This window comes from Podarcis gaigeae (assembly GCF_964106915.1).
Source record: "Podarcis gaigeae genome assembly, chromosome: 6".
NCBI lineage: Eukaryota > Metazoa > Chordata > Lepidosauria > Squamata > Lacertidae > Podarcis > Podarcis gaigeae.
This window is the reverse complement of record NC_139682.1, coordinates 81,897,514-81,917,108: the sequence shown is the minus strand read 5'-3', so window position 1 is coordinate 81,917,108 and position 19,595 is coordinate 81,897,514. Positions and strand designations below refer to the sequence as shown.

Here is a 19,595-nt window from a genome sequence, read left to right as displayed (position 1 = left end):
TCCATGACCATGGATGCGTCTTAAGGGAGCTGTAGTTCAAAACATCTGGAGGGAACCACATTTTCTCTCCCTGCCTTGGATTAATAAAGTGCTTTCTGTGGGTTCTGTCCTGAAAATGTCAAGCTACACTGATCGGAGTTGGTTAGCAAGGTGGGTGGGTCTTTAAGACCACTATTTTAGGAAACACCAATGATTACTGCATATGTTGAGTATAATGGGTAGACCAGAAATGTGGAACCTGAGGCACTCTAGATGTTGTCAGATCACAACCTCCATCAGCCCTTACCACCACCTATGTTGGTTGGGACTGATAACCCAATAACATTCAGAGAGCCACATGCTTCCCATCCCTGGTATAGACCAATATTATTGGAAGAGGTAGGTCTTCTGGGAACCTCTGTATTCTGTACAAAAGCTATCATTCAGCGGATGCTTGATTTTTTTTAAACAGCACTAGCTGCAAAGAGTGAAGAATCTAATAATATGTACACAAACATCTTTTTAAAATTATGCTTCCCACCAAAACTCAGCATAGCCTTTTTAAAGCTTTGAGGTAGTTGAGAGACAGCATGTGTACAAAAGATCCTAAATATCAGTTACCTAAATTTTGTGCATTCTTTCATCTTAATTCCTATGTGAAAGTCTCTTCATTAATCTCAGCGGGTGCTTGTCGGGCTTTGAGTACACAGCAGGGACCACATGTTCCTGGAAAAAAGCCAGCCTTCCCCATTTCCTTTGCTTGACAAAGTGCCTTGTAAGAATATAGTGTGATGCACAGAGAGCAGTCTCAGCTTAAGAAAATATTATCCTTAGACGCATATATTTCTGAAGAGATGCTGAGTGTTCCAGACATCAGAGGTACAAAAGTTACAAGCTCTTTATGACAATGCTATTTCACTTTTTCTCATCTTGAATAAATAACAGTGTGTGCACATTTATGCTGTAGCACAGAAGGATACCATAGCCCACTTTAAAAATATTTGAAATATTAAGTGGTATATAGTTTTAAATAAACTACTAAAGTGCTGGATAAAGTGCAGGAAAGGACAGCTAACATACATTATTATGGGGCTGGCACAACTTCCCTACAATAAAAATCCAAATAATTCTTGGTTTGAAAAGAGATGGCTAATGGGAATAATAACAGAACAGTGGCTTTCAAAATTTATTTGGATAAGCCTGGGATGCTTGAAATCTTATCTCTTTAAGCTTTATCAGTAGTTCCTCAGTGAGAATATACATTACAGTGGTACCTCTGGTTATGAACTTAATTAGTTCTGGAGGTCCGTTCTTAACCTGAAACCGTTCTTAACCTGAGGTACCACTTTAGCTAATGTGGCCTCCCGCTGCCGCCGCCACGCAATTTCTGTTCTCATCCTGAAGCAAAGTTCTTAACCCAAAGTACTACTTCCAGGTTAGCGGAGTCTGTAACCCAGGGTGTTTGTAACCCGAGGTACCACTGTACTTATTTGTAAACTACCCTGGCAATATTTAAGGATAGTAAATAAACCCACTGCATAAGAAGCAATCAGTAAAGCTTCCCTGAGAGATGTACACAAGGAGGTAAATCTATGTCTGGACTATATACAAAATAATTCCCCACACACCAGGGGAAAGAGTTCTGGTGTGGCCTACCTGATATATTAGTTCTGTGTGCAGAGATTTATCTGTTTAATTTTGTATATAGGAGCATTCAGCCATGTGAACACCCACCTGTAGCCTGACGTGGTATAATCCAGACACAAGCTTACCACATACCCTGCAAGTGTCCCAATTTTTCAGGGACGGTCCTGGAATTACAAAAGCCATTCCAGCTTCTGATTTGATCTAGGAATGTTCCTGTTTCCCCTGCTAGTGCTGCTGCCACTGAGCTCAGGGAGGAGGATGAGGCAGCACCTGTGCCGAGCTGACGGCAGTGGCAAGGGGGCACCCCGTCGCCTCTCCATCAGAGGCAGAGCTAGCTGCTCCGGCACCTGGGGTGGCACACATGCTGTGCACCCAGGGGTGGGGCGAGCGGCGATGGGGTGCCATGGGGTGCTGTGAGTGGCAAGCATCCCAGGGGGGGTGCCGCGAGTGTCTCAGGGGGTGCCACGAGCGGTGAGCATCCCAGGGGGGTGTCAGAAGCAGCAAGCATCTCAGGGGGTGCTGCCCGTGGCGAGTGTCCCAAGGGGGCGGCACTGGCACCCTCCCAGGAATGACACCCAGGGCGGACCGCACCCACCGCACCCCCTTCCTCCACCAGTGCTCTCCATAGCTGCTGCTGCTGCCAGTCTCCTCCCTGGGGCAGCTGGTAGTCGCTGCTAGAGAGCGGGAGGTGAGAGGCTGACACTGCCAAGGCCCAACCCCACGTGATGTGCAAGCATTGAGGGGCAGGCAGAAAGCACGGCCATCCTGGGCGGGAATACACAGGGAGCAGAGTGAGTGGAAAGGAAAATGTTTAAAAGCCCACATTTGGGGAGCAAACCTTGTTGAAATGAATTGAAACGCCCAATGCATAAACAGGACAAAATGGAATTATGGGTGATGACATGTCAAAATGATGTGGGCAGACTGGAAATGTCCATCCCTACTGACCAAAGTGGATTATCACCAGTATCCCAGACATACCTGCAAATTTGATGTGGAACTTGTTTTCAGGCTTCAGTATCTGAACGTACAGAGGACAGTTTGGTGCAAAATCTTTGACAGCCCAAGCTCTTAAAATAGTCTGATGATCCTAGGATGAAACAGAAGACGCCATGTAAGACAAATGTGTTTTCTAAAGCTCAAAATGGGAAATAATAATAATAATAATAATAGGATTTATCATGTTGGTTGAACTAACAGGTCTTTTTTTTTAAAGAGAACCTTCTTGTTGGGACATATGTGTTGGGAATTATCACTCCAGATTTCATACTTTTATTTATTTAGTGTAATGAAAAAGGAATACCCATGGCTGTCACACCAACAATCAATTATAATAAAAATCGCAGGTAGATGCTATTGTCAAGAATAACACAAAGCGAGTGAGACTCGCAGGCTTCTCTCTCGGATAATTTTAATATAAATCAGTTGACCAAATAAAGATTTAGGAACATTTTCTAGCTCACTCGGGGTTCCAAAGAAATTTGGGAAACAGGTCAAGGTATCCTGGGCCTTGCAACTTCCCTCAGCTACTAATGTTTAGCATTGACATATGGTAAGAATGAGGAATTTGTGACCCTCCAGATGTTGTTGGACTACAACTTCCATCAGTCTCGGCCAGCATAGTCAACGGTATGGGATTATGGGAGTTGTAGTCTGGCAACATCAAGAGAGCCACAGGTAATGTAACAATTACTGTTACATGAACCCATTGAAGTAATAAACAGGATTATAATCTCCTCAGTGCAATGGAAGGGTGAGACTGAAATCGAGTCAATACAGATTTATGTAAGGGCACCTAGTAAATGTTTGAATGAGGCAAAAATTGAGTTGGGAGAACTGTTGGCTTGTAGAGTTTCTACTATTTGCTGGTACGCCAGCTCTAAATATAAAATGATTGTGTTATTATGGATGCTACCATTGAAATTGAATGCATGGTAGGTGTCCATGACAGCTACACAACCACCTTACAAGCAGAATCTCATCCGTGATGGAGGACATAGTTTCACAGTATAATTATTTCTCTGCAATGATAAGAAGATAGGAAGGGCTTCTTTGGTTTGGTACCCATATTAAGAGTCGGTCACGACTGGACCTAATGGTCAGGGGTCCCTTCACCTTTACCTTATATATCACATACAAACACAAAACACATGTTTTGATGACATTAAGGTAAGTCTAGAAGGAAAATTTGTACAAATCAGAAAATTTGATCGATAAAATCTCTAAAAATTGTTCTAAATTGTTTAGATGAGGGATTGGGTTCAAGTTAAAGGTAAAGGGACCCCTGACCGTTAGGTCCAGTAGCGGACGAATCGGGTTGTGCGCTTATCTCACTCTATAGGCTGAAGGAGCCAGCGTTTGTCTGCAGACAGCTTCCGGGTCATGTGGCCAGCATGACTAAGCTGCTTCTGGAGAACCAGAGCAGTGCACGGAAACGCCATTTACCTTCCTGTTGGAGTGGTACCTATTTATCTACTTGCACTTGATGTGCTTTCGAACTGCTAGGTGGGCAGGAGCTGGGACCGAACAACAGGAGCCTACCCCGTCACAGGGATTCAAACTGCTGACCACAGCGCCACCCGTGTCCCAACAGGGCTCAAGTTAGAACCATCCTATTCATAACTGGGCATGCCAGTGGAGGATAACTTAACAGAAGTGCTATGTTGGCGATATAATTATTAAATTACCATGTCGAGAAAACATAATGTTAAGCATTTTCAACCAAAATTGTTACAACAAATCACACACACACACACACACAAATGTATGGGTTGTGTTTGATTAAATTATACAGCGTAGCCCCACTGAAAATAATGGACCTGTTTTAGCCATGTCAATTAATTTCATGGATCTGTTCCGAGTAGGACTAATGTTGAATCAAATGAAACCTGAATCAAACCTGAAATTTACTCATAAAAGACCAATAAATTCATCTAGTTTCCAAGAAATTTCATGTGCATATATCTATGTATATTTCACTTTCATTTCATAATTCTACAATCAATTACTCTTAGCAAATATAAAGAGCTTGACTCAACAGGACTCAAATCAAATCAAACAGTGCTAATACATTAAAATGCTCCATTTTTTAATTGCTGTTAACGTCTAAAACGTTATTATCGGAGCTCCATATGGAGGGTAATCTCTGAGACCTAATGATGCTAAGGAATGAAAAGGATTGTATAATCATAAGCTTGCTGGTGTCAGAAAAAGAGAAAGAGTGAGCATCACCAGATAGGAAGGGCTTCTTTGGTTTGGTACCCGTATTAAAATCTCAGTCAAAAATTCAGGACCATAGATACTTTCAAATAAGAGTGCTAATAATTGCAGTTGGAGTAGAATAAGTCAATTCTCACAGAGAAGTAAAACAGTGATGTAATGGGTGCCAAACCCAGGAATTTGGGGCTCTGCAACAATTATTTGATTGGTGATTATATGTTATGTTAAAATGGCTCCCAAGGCAGGAACAGCTTTTAGATTTATTCATTTATTAAGTTAAGATGGTTTGAAAGTGACTAAACCTTCCTGATCCAGAACTCACAAAAGCAGCAGTAGGTCAGGTTCTGAGACAGAGAGGGACATCTCCTTCACAATTCAAAAGACAAGATTTCCAGGACACAACATATTCCTCAACATGTCCTAGGTACATTCATAAAGAATGTTCCAGCAGTAATTGCAGGCCTACTGCCTGAGCACAATGCTATATATTAAAAAGTTGCTTCAGGGAAACTCAGAAGCGCTTGATGGGCAGTTTTGCCAGTTATGACATTCTCGGTGCATTCAATAAGAGGAAAATACTAACCAACTCCAGGAACAGAGGCAACAACACAGTGATAGAAGAAAATAGAACACAATGCCCTGGTTCTACCTGAAGAATATTAGGCAACTGAGTTAAGAGAACAGTAAATAGTATATAAAAATGTTTAGTTAATTGCTCCATTTATACTGCTGATTGGGAAGCCACTGAAATGTGCCTCTTCTCTGTGCCCAGAGGTCCACAGGCTGTAAAACCATTTCCACGAGGGGTGGAAATATAGATTACATTTGAGGATATTTATTCAAACTTATTTCCTTCTATCTAAATGTAAGGTTTTTGGAGATTTGCTGGAACTAATTAGAAGCATGGTTGGAACTTAGACAAAAAACGAAAAACCAACCCAACATTCTGCACAATGAGACAATGGTGGTCCAGACCATGTACTACATGTACAGAAAATTCTGGGATGTATAGTTAGAGCAACATGATCTCTTACCCACCACAAGTCCCAGAGTTCCTGCCAGCCCTTCCAGCGCACAGGAAAGAAGGGTTGTCAGGACATGGTAGCAAAAAGAAGGGACAGAGCACTCATACAAAAATCAACAACAGGTGTGTTAATTGTGGGACTGAGGCCTCTACAACTCTCCCTCCCCCAATGTCCACTGGGATGGAGCTCAGCTCCCCCCGCCCCAGTCATCACACATGCAACACTCATGTCACACTCACAGAAAGTTCATCACGCACGTGACATCAGCCCCCCAATGTTGGGTGCAACTCAAACCCCAAAACATAGGTAGCTGGGTTGTTTTTTCTTCTTCACAAAGCATAGAAGAAGTGACACCAGATCTCAGAAAAAGAGAACAGTGTTTAAAGGGACTGTCTCTCAAGATAGAAGGATGTCAGCAATTGCCTGGGAGGGATTTTTAAATTATTTTTTAATGTCCTCAGATGAGCTATGGTTGCTTCCACCCACCGCATCTACACCAAAATATATATCTAGTAGAATTTAAACCCAGGATTATTCATGCCCTACACAAAATATTGTGCTCCTAGAACAACAAGCTAGATCCCAACTTTCTAGAGCACCTCACACTTAATACTTTTTCCACATAAGGCTTAAAATGGCTTTTCCCAAGACCCAGTGGTATTTTTCTAGAGAAAGAGGTGCCATAACTCACCATGAATGCCTCTATTGTTCTCTTATAATGGCAATGGTGCCCACCTAAGAGGTGCCAGAACTGAGTTCTGGCAAGTTTTGGATAAAAAAGGGGCCTGCCAAGACCTAGGAAGGCTACATGAACCAAGAATGTGAATTGATATAACTTAATACCTGCATATACTTGCAAGAAACATGTTATCCTATTTTCCCTGAGTGTTTCCAACGACTGTTTTTTTTTTAAAAAAAAACTGATTTTCTTATTGGAGAAGTTACAAATCAAATACCGGTAACTCCAGTAAATACCTCAGTATGTATAAAACTTTATCTATAGATCAGAGAAACCAGAAATGGGGAAAAAATGACATAAATAAAATAATTACAGTACCCGCCCCCCCCCCCCCAGGGTGTTTCATAATCATCTGTACTCTCCATAACATTTGTTCCAAAGGCTACAAAATGATCTGCACATTTATATTGATAAAATGATTTGTTCCCACTTCTTAAAAATCACCTGTGATTATTAAAACCCATCTTCATTTATGTTCAAAATGTGACACATTTTCTTTCTTTTTTTAAAAAAAAGGAAAATTCTCCCAGTGTGTGTGTGTGGAATATGAAATACTTAAGAGCATTGGCTGTATTTAAAAATGATTCTTATATTAGACATTCACTGAGAACTGTCTTCAATAGCCCTTCATGGAAGGGCAGAATGGTAATCTAGCAAATTTGTCTCCAAATTTTCTCCCCTAGGTCAGTGCCGTCATAGCTGGAATTGACCAAGCAGGCCTGGGAGACAGGGGATATCACAGTTTGGTGTTCCTGGCAAGGGCTGCCCTTCTGTTGACATCCACCTCTGCCTTCTTCCATCTCCTTTTGTGTAAACAAAATCTGAGTTGAAGATGCTGCTGTTGCCAAGTCCTTCCTTTAGCCTTTGTGAAGCATTTGGCCTGAACTTTTGAGGGTAAGAAATGTGTACCAGGGCAAGAGTGTGTGTCTGTGCCCATCCCCAATGTTCCTGGGCAGTGCTCGTCCACCCGGGGCGGGGCCATGGGGGCAGAGCGAGCGTCCCAGGGGCGCGGAGTAAGCCGCCCATGGCAGGCGGCTTCCTGGGCGGGGGAGATGGAGCCACACCGCTTTGCCAGCAGCCTTCCTCCCTTCCCTCTTCCTTTTGACAGCTTGGGGAGGCTCCCCCCCCCCAGAAAGCAGCCCGGGAGCAGGGGGCAATGGCGCACTGCCCACCCGTGACTCACAAGCCTCCTCTGAGCTCTCAAAATGAAGGGGGAAGGGGGGGAGGCCGCCGGCAAGGCGCAGCAGCTCCACCCCTTCCCCCGACAGCTTGGGGTAGGCTTGGGAGTCACAGGCAGGTGGTGTGTTGATGTCACCCCCCTCAGTGATGACACCCGGGGCAGACCACACCCCCCCGCCCCCAATTTTCCTGCACTGAGTGCAAAGATCAATAGGAGACTTCTAAGCATGCCTGCCTGAACAACCCTCCAACACAACTAGAATGATGCAGGGCACTCATTGGCAAGGAAGCTTTTAGGCATGTCTAGTCTTTGGACAGGGATGCAGGTGGCGCTATGGGTTAAACCACAGAGCCTAGGACTTGCCGATCAGAAGGTCGGTGGTTCGAATCCCCACGACGGGGTGAGCTCCCGTTGCTCGGTCCATACTCCTGCCCACCTAGCATTTCAAAAGCACATCAAAGTGCAAGTAGATAAATAGGTACCTCTCTGGCGGGAAGGTAAATGGTGTTTCCATGCACTGCTCTGGTTCGTGCAGAAGCAGCTTAGTCATGCTTTCCACTTGACCCAGAAGCTGTACACTGGCTCCCCCGGCCAATAAAGTAAGATGAGCACCGCAACCCCAGAGTCGGCCATGACTCGACCTAATGGTCAGGGGTCCCTTACCTAGTCTTTGGACCTCTTTGCCGAGCGTGCAAAGACTGAAAATGAAGGGGTGAAATCAGCACACATGGAAACCTTGGGGAGTTGGGGCCGATACACACAAATGCTGGCCTCCTACACCTTTCTTGCTATTGCGAGTTATGCTGTATGCCTGAAGATGACTTTTGTTTAATTTATACATCTTGTATAAATTGACGATACTGATAATTTAATAATAATTTATTATTTATACCCCGCCCATCTGGCTGGGTTTCCCCAGCCACTCTGGGCGGCTCCCAACAGAATATTAAAAACACGATAAAACATCAAACATTTAAAACGTCCCTAAACAGGGCTGCCTTCAGATGTCTTCTAAAAGTCAGATAGTTGTTTATTTCCTTGACATCTGATGGGAGGGCGTTCCACAGGGCGGGTGCCACTACCGAGAAGGCCCTCTGCCTGGTTCCCTGTTGCAGCCTGCTTCCAAACATTTATGTGCTTGTTCATTTTTGTTTTCCCCTGCTTTCTTCACTGTATACACAACTGCAGGAGCTGACCACCTGATTCGTATTTTGATCCCACTGAAGTCAGCAAGAAAAGGTAGCCATTACAGTGGTACCTCTGGTTATGTACTTAATTCGTTCTGGAGGTCCATTCTTAACCTGAAACCGTTCTTAACCTGAGGTACCACTTTAGCTAATGGGGCCTCCCGTTGTGCTGCCAGCGCACAATTTCTGTTCTCATCCTGAGGTAAAGTTCTTAATCCGAGGTACTACTTCCAGATTAGCACAGTCTGTAACCCGAAGTGCCTGTAACCCGAGGTCTTTGTAACCCAAGGTACCACTTTAGTACCTTAAGTCCCCCATCCAATGGGTATTCATCGTAATTACGGTATTTTTCACTCTATAAGATGCACATTTTCCCCTCCAGAAATTAAGGGGAAATGTGTGTGCATCTTATGGAGCGAATGAAGGCTCCTTGGCGTCAGCGATAGCAACATGAAGCCTCTGAAGCGCAGTGGGAGCACTCCCGCTGCACTCCGGAGGCTTTGCGTTGCTTTCGCTGAAGCCTGGAGAGCGAGAGGAGTCGGTGTGCACCTCTGGGTGCGCACCTTCAGGATAGCTGCCTGAAACCTCCAGAGCGCAACGGGAGCTCCCACTGTGCTCCGGAGGCTTCAGGTTCCTTTCACTGAAGGGTAGGTGCCCCTTCAGCTAAGTGGGAGGAGAAATGGAAGGGGCTCCGTTTCTCCTGCTGCTTCGCTGAAGGGGCGCTGCGCAGAGAGGGAGAGATTCCCCCCCCCTTGTTCTCCCCCTCTAAAACAAGGTGCATCCTATGGTCGGGTGCGTCCTTTAGAGCGAAAAATACGGCACTTATTCTCAATTCAGCCCTTATCATAACCCTGTCAACATACACAGGGAAACTCCACACTTTACATAGCAATCACATTTGTATCCATACTGACCATGGCTGGTGCTTCCTGTAGCAACGGTCAAAAGTGCATGCACTAAACATGTAAAGCAAAGGCATGCATACATGTACACACATTCAAAGACCAGGGCCCAAGCAGCAGTGTGAAAGCAACACAGGTGCCAGCTCTTAGGGGCTCAGCCCCCCAAAGTATGCAGGGACAGGGCTGAACCCCCCAGTATTGAGGGACTGGGTCCCGTCAGGACTCCCTGCAATGGCGGTGGGCCTCCCCAGGCCTCACGGCCTCCTCCCAATGCATGTGTGACACCACACGTATGTGGTGAGCCCCCTCCAATGTCTCATGGAACTCAGCACCTCTGGAAAGTGACCAACTCATTTTCCCTGTAATGTTTTAGAGCTGCCCTCATGTCTTCTTTCGATATTACAATATTTACTCTCAGGACGGTACCAGCAAGTCATTCCCAACTTGAGAAAGATTGACGGTTCGTCAGAGTTTGGCTTTCTCAAGCTGTTTGTAGGATTCACGGTTTAGTCTCACCAGACTCTTAAATTGATAAGAATTAGAAACTATTTCAACAGGATGGGTTTTGTGACAGGAATAATGTTTCCCACACAGTTCTAAAAGTAAAATAAAACAGCATAGTTGGAAAAGGTCTTATCATGTCAGTTCACAATGGTGCATCTGTATTAAACCATTGCACCTTCATCCCAGTTAATAAAATATATATTTGCTCTTAATACCTATATTGAATTTAAGGTTCATGTAAGATGATATTAATATGTGGCGTCTCATTTTTCTTTAGATTCCGCCCCCCGTGATGCCCACTACACAGATTGCAGCTAAGAAAGAGACAAAGTTGAGTTTGAAAAGTTAAAGCCCAATGACCAGAATTCTGTGCTCACTTATAAAAGTAACAAAGGAATATTTCTATTTTAGTAAGAGAAAGATGAATTGACACACTGTAATAGGACCTAATCTTTCTAATACATATGGTGTCATCCAACTAAGAACAGATCTATTGACCTCACTGGGCTTAAGTTAGTCATGACTAATTTAATTATCCTATTTGGTCTATTCTAAGTATGACTCAGTTGGATACAAACCATAACCATTCACTTATATCCTGACTTTTAAAGCATTCCCTACAAGACCACTGAAGCCAGTATCACAATTACACAATGAGAGTGGCTGTGTGTGTGTGTGTGTGTGTGTGTGTGTGTGTGTATCAGTGAGGACAGAGCAGATACATACAGCCAAGCTCTCATCAATTCATTGCATACCCATCAACTGCCCTGGACAGTGGTCAAAATGGCCACCACAATGTCATGCTATTTCAGGGGAGGGGCATAGCTCCCCAAAACACACTTTTGGGGTGCCATGCATGCAAAAAGTGCTTTTGGTGAGGCCGCAACCTCATGCAGGTCACGTGACAACTGTGTTGATCTGGAAGATGGCTTCCTGGATTGTGTCCACATTGTGTTGGAAGGTATGCATGGGGTAGCTTGCAATGGCCACTGAAGGAAAATGTGATTAGGTGAATTGGTCTAATATGAAGGGATGGAATATAGCTCACACTTTGCATATGGAAGATACCGGGTTCAATCTGATTTGAAAGAATCAGATAGCAGGGGAATGAGAAATTCCTCTCCTTAAGACCTCATTAAGCTTCTGCTGGTGAGAGAGGACAATGTTGGGCTAGACAAGCAAATGATCTGGCCTGGTCCAAGACAGGTTCCTCCATCCCTAAAGTTCCATTGCTACACCTGTTATTTCACAATTGGTAAATAAATGATCTCTAGGAGCATATACCCTGCTCACCACTTTTTTATGGCAGATAGATTAAATAAGCAGGTAACATAAGCATAGCCGTCAGTTTCCCTTTTTTAAAGGAAAATCCCCTTATTCCGAATAGGATTCCTCACAAGAAAAGGGAAAAGTTGACAGCTATGAACATAAGTAGCTTTTCTTTTATAATGACTTATGTTAATGTGAATAAAGGGGCAGCAGCAAGAAACTGCATGCTGCTTCCTATTTTTCAGAAATCATTTAAGATTTATATTTTTCCATGGCACAGCTACTTAACCCCATGTGAAAATACGGTTCCCTATTCAGTAAGTGTGAAAGTCACATTGTAAAGGCCAGGAACTGAATTCTCAAGCCTTCTGAGAGCCAACACACTCCCCCCCCCCAAAAAAAAGTGAAAATTGGAGGCAGACGTTACCATTACATTTGAAAAACTGACATTTTGGAGTAAGAACTACACACTTTCAGAGAAAGGCGTTCTGATGTTTGATCATTCTGGATATAATTCCTGATTGGAGGCAAACCTATATGATCCCCATTCCTTGGATCATCCCCACTACCCAACAGAGACACACACAAAAAGGAGAAAGACTTGGAGGGAAGAAGAACACACTTTAATTATCAAGGGAGCTGTGTAAAAGTCAGTAGAATGAATGTAAGCACTGAAAAGCGTGGTGCTGAAAGAGGAAGTGGGAAAGAGGAGAACCCTTCAAACTTCCTCCTTAAGCTAAGTAATTTTACAAAGAAACAAAGTTAGCAGCCCTCTTCACCTCATAGTCTAGGTGTAAATGTATGGGCACTGGGGAAAGACTTCAAGAAATGCCATTGCACCCCTGGGAACCATACCAGCAATTCCTTACTTGTGTCCCTACATACACATTATCAGTATCATCAGATAAACAAACACTAGTCTGGTCTCAAATACTAGAGGCTGTAATAATTAATTAATTAATTAATTAATTAATTAATTAATTAATTTCTATGCCGCACTCCCCCAGCCAAAGCCGGGCTCAGAGCGGTTAACAACAATAAAAGTAACACAGCATTCTAAAATCAATTCATTCTAAAATTAATTCAGAATCAAATTAATGGCAACCATTGGGTTCTATGAGGATTACCAAAGGAGGGGGTCAGACTGTGCCTTGGCTGTTAAAATGTTTTCTGCTGCCCCTCAGCAAAAAGTAGAGTGGCTTGCCACAAGGTAATGACAGAGAGGAACATTAAATATAAAACCAACAATAATAAAATGGATAAAACAGCAGTTAAACAACAGCGACAACTAACTCAGGGTAGTGAAATGAACACAAAACACACAGCTAGCTTGCACTAGATGATAAAAAGCCTGGGGAAATAAAATTTTAAAAAATTGTTGGACCAGATGGTCAAGTGATAGAACATCAATATAATGGAGGGCAGACTGCATGCCTTCTTCCTTGTGTATCAGTGCTATGGTATCGATAAAGTTTCTACTAAATCTTTTTATTGTCTTTCAGGTGGAGAGAGGGGTGGATAGGCTACATAGATGTGGTCTGCTGCAATGCTGGCCCTCCATTTGCCATTGAGCTGCCAACTGATGAGCTTAGCCATTTGTGAAATCGAAGAATCCAAAGAGCAGTGGAGATAAAGATACAATTTTTGACTATTTCAGTAGGAAAGGCAGGGAGCTTTCAGGAGTTTGAAATTCAGCGGAAGTACCCTTGGCTGGGCCTAGGTTCACAAATGAAATACATGATGAATATGAGACTGTAAAAAGGGGGAAGCGTTGGTATAAGCAGTGCCGCCACGACAAGGCCCTTCCCCATAGGCACTGGTTATAGAGGAGGTAAAAAAAGATTCAAAAATTACATGGGGTCCAAGTAATACATCACCAGAGGAGACATTTCCCAATGGACAGACGGTGAAGGGTTTTTGCTACGGTTCCTTCCTGTGCAAGCGTTGCCCTTTTCCTAGGAAACATGGCACTGGCGTCTGCAGGAGTCATGCGAGACCTTCACCCGTACATTATCAGAGTCATTCAAGACCAGATCATAGGGACTGAATTTCCACACTGTTGTGGGTAATGTCTGAACTGGGCGATGTTCAAGTGAAGCAGGAATGGTGAGAATCTGCCTTTCCCTCCATGTTAGCTGGAGTGTGAAGTTGGTTTGATGAGACCATGATGCGCTTTCTTGCCGCATCTGCAAGCGCCATTAAATCAAGTGGAGACTTGTTCACCCTAATATATATATTTTAACTTTGGTTTGTAATCCAGCTGCTGCAACTGGACACACTTTAACTGCTCTTCCTGATTTCTGCCCATGTATTGGTAACAAATAATGAAGAAGCAAATGCGTACTAAGAAAAAAAGAAAGAAGAAAAACTTACGGCTGCAGTTCGGTCCACTTCGCAGCGGCTACTTAAAATGAAACAGGCCTCAGCATCATCCATCCTAAAAATCATACGAAAACATTAGCAAAACATTCTCACACGGCCTATTGATTTCAATGGAGACATCATCAGAAGTGCGGAGAAGTACTTTAACAATCTGTGGGTGCATGTGTTTTGTGAAACATAGGGAAATATAAAAAAATAGCATTAAATCTGCTATTATTAAGGTAAAGGTAAAGGTACCCCTGCCCGTACGGGCCAGTCTTGACAGACTCTGGGGTTGGGCGCCCATCTCACTCAAGAGGCCAGGGGCCAGCGCTGTCCGGAGACACTTCCGGGTCACGTGGCCAGCGTGACATCGCTGCTCTGGCGAGCCAGAGCCGCACACGGAAACGCCGTTTACCTTCCCGCTGGTAAGCGGTCCCTATTTATCTACTTGCACCCGGAGGTGCTTTCGAACTGCTAGGTTGGCAGGCGCTGGGACCGAGCAGCGGGAGCGCACCCCGCCGCAGGGATTCGAAACCGCCGACCTTTCGATCGGCAAGTCCTAGGTGCTGAGGCTTTAACCCACAGCGCCACCTGCGTCTATTATTAAATAGGATTAAATCTTTAAGGAAATGGCGCAGGAGGAAAATTCTTCTCTGGTATTCAGATTTCCAAACAGATTTAAACCAGTAAAAAACTAAACGGGTGACACAATTCCAGAACAGTTACAGAATCACATTGTTCAATTGTATCTGTCCCTAATTAAATTACTGGATGTTTTATTTCCAGTCTGTTTCCTAATGACCCAGCATGGAATTTGTAAAGCCAATGTATTTTTCTGGATAGGACTTGCCAAGGATTTGTATCAATACACCGTGAAACAGTCAGGTAAGCAAATCAAACTTGAAAGGGACTTTGGCTAAAATAAGATTAGCGGTTCTACTGCAACATTAGTAGAAGGAACAGAGATGGCATGTTTTCGTAAGTGTAACGGCAAAGCTTGACTTGTGGCAAACACAAGTGGCAAAAGCTAATATCAATGGCTTAGGGCAAATTCAAAGGTTTCTTATTCATTTAAAGCATTTATTTCCTGCCTTTACTTAAAAGGAAAAAAGAAAGCTCACTCTGGCTAACGAAAGCAAGTTAAAAATAAATCAAACCTAAATGACCAAAGGCAGCGAGAAAAGGAAAAGGTTGCAAATACCTTTGTTGGCATTACGAATGAAAACATTTCAAAACACTAGGATAAATTTAGAAGGGACAAGAGTGAGGCTGTTGAGGATGACAAAGTACTTGATTGTTCTGCCTGTCTGTTCCCTAGAGGGATGATTCATTAAGAACCCTTTCGGGTAAGATGGAGGTTAAAAAGGAAGCCACTGGGGCAGTAACATCCTTGTCCCTATCCGCTAGGGGGAACCTCATTTAGCTTTCTCTCAGAGCCATGGGTCACTGGTCCAATATCTTGCTCAGCATCTGTTTGCAGAATATGCTGTGCAAAGGGAAGTCCAAAAGAATATGGTCCAGTGAATCTGGCACTCCTTGATTACAGGCACACAGACGGGCTTGATAAGGAATTTGCAAGTATCCACCTGTGGACACTGCGGAGGGGAAAGCATTTACTCGTGCCAGCATAAAAGCTCTTCGCTGGGAAGGAAGTAGTAGGTCTTTTAGGGAATTGGCACCAAATCCGTAAGATGTAGTTATGCCTAGGGCCTCTGGAGAACAGGGTCTCGGCGTGTGAGGAGACAAATGCTGTTTTTCATGCTTGATTGTTTGGAGTATGTAGCTAGGAAAAGGTTTAAAAGGCAGATTTGTCCAGCAACACAGAGAGACCAACACTGCAAGTGAAAACACAAACTCTGCAGTATCTTAAATCTATTCATATTCCATAAGGCATCCTAGGAAGGAAGCTGTTGGCGATTTTGCTCAGGGAGCTGAGCTTAGAATCCAAAGCCCACCCATCCCATCAGTTGTGGAAACAATCTTATTTTTACACCCCTTCCCGAATCTTCCTGGTCCTCTCCATCAGCACCACACACCCTCTCCTCTATTAGTTTTTTCCCCACCCCCATTAAACACTTGAAAACAATAGAGGCAAAATTTCTTCCAGGAAAGAATGGAACAAATGGCTTTGAAAAGAATTCCCATGCAGCTGCTTTTAACAAAAGATGAACTACACAGCTACTAATTTTTGCAAGCCTGACATGCAACATTTTTCAATAGAGAGACTACCGAATACTATGCAAATTGGGATAATGAGCAACAGAATAGATTTAGGGTGGGTTTTTTGTGTGCTACTAGCAGCCAAAACATACCTAACACTTCATTTACTAGATGGGTTACTGGCTTCTTATCTTTTACTATATCCTCATTATAGAGAGAGAGAGACGTACTGCTGCTTAGCAACTTCCTGGTTTATTTGGGCTACATTTCTTATAATATGGCCTATTAAGCTCCCACAATGCTGCCTCTCACACAAAGCATTAAAAATGCTCTTGTGAAGGGTACATTCGATTACATGTTTTGCAGGGAGAAAAGTACATCCTTGTGGTTGCTTGGCTTTGGGGTTATTATAGGATAAAATTCCTGTGATTATGTTTAAGGGACAGGTCTTTTGGTACAAGTTCACCATGTAGCACATGGAACATGACAAAGCGTGTTCTCCATAGCAGGGAGCACGTGTTGCGGTTGGGGATACAAGCCACCCTGTTGTTGCTGGGCAGATTTGGATAAAACCCAGGCAGCGAAGTGGTTAAATTGGGTTGCTGGGGAGTTTTGAACATTGCCAATTTGGAGGTGGGGTCAGAGACTTTAAATGCTGGACGCCCAATGTTGGGCATCCTCTTGGCTGTTTGCACCGGATCACCTGTCCACCCTCCCTGTAATGGGGGGGGGGGGTTGTTTGCTTGACCTTGCTATGCCTGTCATGGGGTCGTCTGCCTTGGTGCAGGGGCCTGGTTGGAATTTTGCCATCTGGTTGATTGGCTGGTGCCATTTGGTTTTTACCTACTGTGTAGCAAATCGTCACAACTTGTAAGGTTGGCGGTTAGGCATTGGTTAAAATTGGTTGGTGGAGGGGTAAGTGCCTACCCCTCCAATGGTGGTGTGGAAAGGGAATTCCGTTAAAGGAATCCAGGGGCTTGCCATTCTTTTCATCCTTGCCCCTGGCATCGGACTTGGGCCGTGCAAGCCACCAGGAGCATCAGGGTGAGAAGTGAGGGACTGAGGCCCAGCTTCATTTCTCCCCAAAACCTGTTTCCCTGACTGGCTTCCGCTGGAATCCGGAAGTCAGTTCTGTCCCTGGGGCAAGGACAGATAGTCATAACCAATGCCTAAGCAACCACTCACATGTGTGTGTTTGAATAAAGTTGTGGCAAAGATTATGCCAAAAACCTTAAACAAAAATTGATGTGTGATGTGTGAATTTTTTGGGGGGGTGCCATGGAAGCCTCAACACGCAAAAACGGGGAATCTTGGACTGCATTTGAACACTGATTTTTTAAAGCACCATTTCTCTCCCAAAATATATAGAAACTATTTCTTTCTACTTTTTTCTTTCAAATTGATTTGGGGTAATTAATACCCCCCCCCCAAAAAAAGTTTCTAGGCATGCATCCATAGTATATTCCCAGAGAAATGGAAGTGTATCCTGTAGTTACTAACTATTTTTTTTTTAAAAAAGGAGGTAATTTCAGGTTCATAGAGCTCGCCTACTCCTCTTAATAATGTGATCTTGTACATGTCTGCTCAAGAGTAAGCACCACTGTTTTCAATGGTATTCCCAGGTATATAGCAGGAATGGGAACCTGTGGCTTTTTGGACTCCAACTCCCATGAGCCCCAGCAAACATGGCCAGCCATCAAAGAGTATGGAAGTTGTGGTTTAACAATTTCTGGAGCATCACAGATTCTCTCTCCCTGCAAGAAATGCTTGCTGAAAAGTAAATCCTAGTGCGTTCAACTGATTTTACTCCCATGCAAATGCCCACAGAATTTTATGCTATGAGGCAGCATACAAGTGCCATTGATAACGCCATGGCTGCAATCCTATACCCACTTTCCTGGGAGCAAGTCAAATTTAACTCAGTGTACATCTTACTTGGATGGGATTGCATTATACAGATCAACCCATAACCAGTTGTTAGCAGTGTTTGAAACTCCCATTATTCTAGGCACATTTTGCGACAGGTCCATATAACACCAGTCCTGAGAGATCTGCATTGGCTCCCAGTACGTTTCTGAGCACAATTCAAAGTGTTGGTGCTGACCTTTAAAGCCCTAAACGGCCTCGGCCCAGTATACCTGAAGGAGCGTCTCCACCCTCAACATTCAGCCCAGACATGGAGATTGAGTACTGAGGGCCTTTTTGGCAGTTCCCTCATTGTGAGAAATGAGGTTACAGGGAACCAGGCAGAGGGCCTTCTTGGTAGTGGCACCTGCTCTCCCAGCAGATGTCAAGGCAATAAGCAACTATCTTACTTTTAAAAGACATCTGAAGGCGGCCCTGTTTAGGGAGGTTTTTAATGTTTGATGCTATATTATGTTTTTAATATTCAGTTGGAAGCTGCCCTGAGTGGCTGGGGAAACCCAGCCAGATGGGCGGAGTATGCTACATCATCAACATTATTATTATTATTATTACAAGCAGTTTCTGAGCTCTGGGTGCACTACTGCGCTTAAGATTTCAGATTAAAACTGCTGAGTGGAAGGAAAGGAGGACCTTTTTCTGCCTCCCCACTTCCAGCTACTCTCTGAGGCTGGAGAAGAGACCCTCTTAAGCATATTAGGATGGTGGGCAGGGGGAGAACTAGACCATGTGAAAAATGAACCTATTATTTTAGCTGCAGTTCATTCATTTTCAGCTTTGTATTCTTGTTATGAATAAAGTGCACCTAGACATTCCATTGTTGCCCCCATAACCTAGGTTTAAGGTGCCATTTAGATCTTAGCTTTCATATCTCAGTTTCTAACACTGCTTGTTAGATTCTGGATAAGTCTCTTTTTAAGGGGGGAAAAACAGCAACTCACCAGCATTGCACTGTAGCCCTAGATATAGCAGAGAAAAACTGAATGTGGTAACAGAACTGGTGGTGATTACATTTCTAGTGTCAAACAAGTGCTCACACCATTCTGAGATAATAATTCCTCACAAGGCCCCAGATTTAGAATTATTTACATAAGCAGAGCACAGGTCCAAAGCTGATGCAGGTGAAAAGCAGAAATAAATTGATGGATAGATTCTTTCCCCTTCTGTGACTTGACTGACATCTTAAGACAGCTGATGTGAGGTCAGGATCAGTGAAGTCGATTACATTAGATACTCATTGAGCCTAGTTTTCTATCTGCCTGCCTGATGGGAACGGCTCTCATATACTTTCACAAAGCAGGAAACACCATACCTCAAGAATTAAAACAAAGGAAAAATCCTTACATTAAAAGTACAGCATGGTTAATTGCTGCTTCAATGGCTGCTTCCAAAGCTGCTCCAAGTCCCTTTTAAAAATAAGGACTAAAGCAATTTCATTGCATATTGTAAGGGGGAATTTTGAAAACAGAACATTTAATCACATTGGCAGGTCTCCAG

General features: G+C 43.6%; 1 protein-coding gene across 7 annotated transcripts in view; it reads right to left on the bottom strand.

Annotated features, from left to right (window-relative positions):
- Window positions 1–19,595, bottom strand: part of KCNT2 (potassium sodium-activated channel subfamily T member 2) — a 222,263-nt gene that overhangs the window by 64,755 nt on the left and 137,913 nt on the right. For all 7 annotated transcript variants that reach the window (XM_083745330.1, XM_083745333.1, XM_083745332.1 and 4 more), the window contains 2 exons: window positions 14,025–14,088; window positions 2,608–2,716 (listed from right to left, as the gene is read on the bottom strand). In XM_083745330.1, coding sequence (XP_083601456.1) covers window positions 2,608–2,716; window positions 14,025–14,088 — 173 coding nt within the window. The remainder of the gene's footprint in view (window positions 1–2,607; window positions 2,717–14,024; window positions 14,089–19,595) is intronic.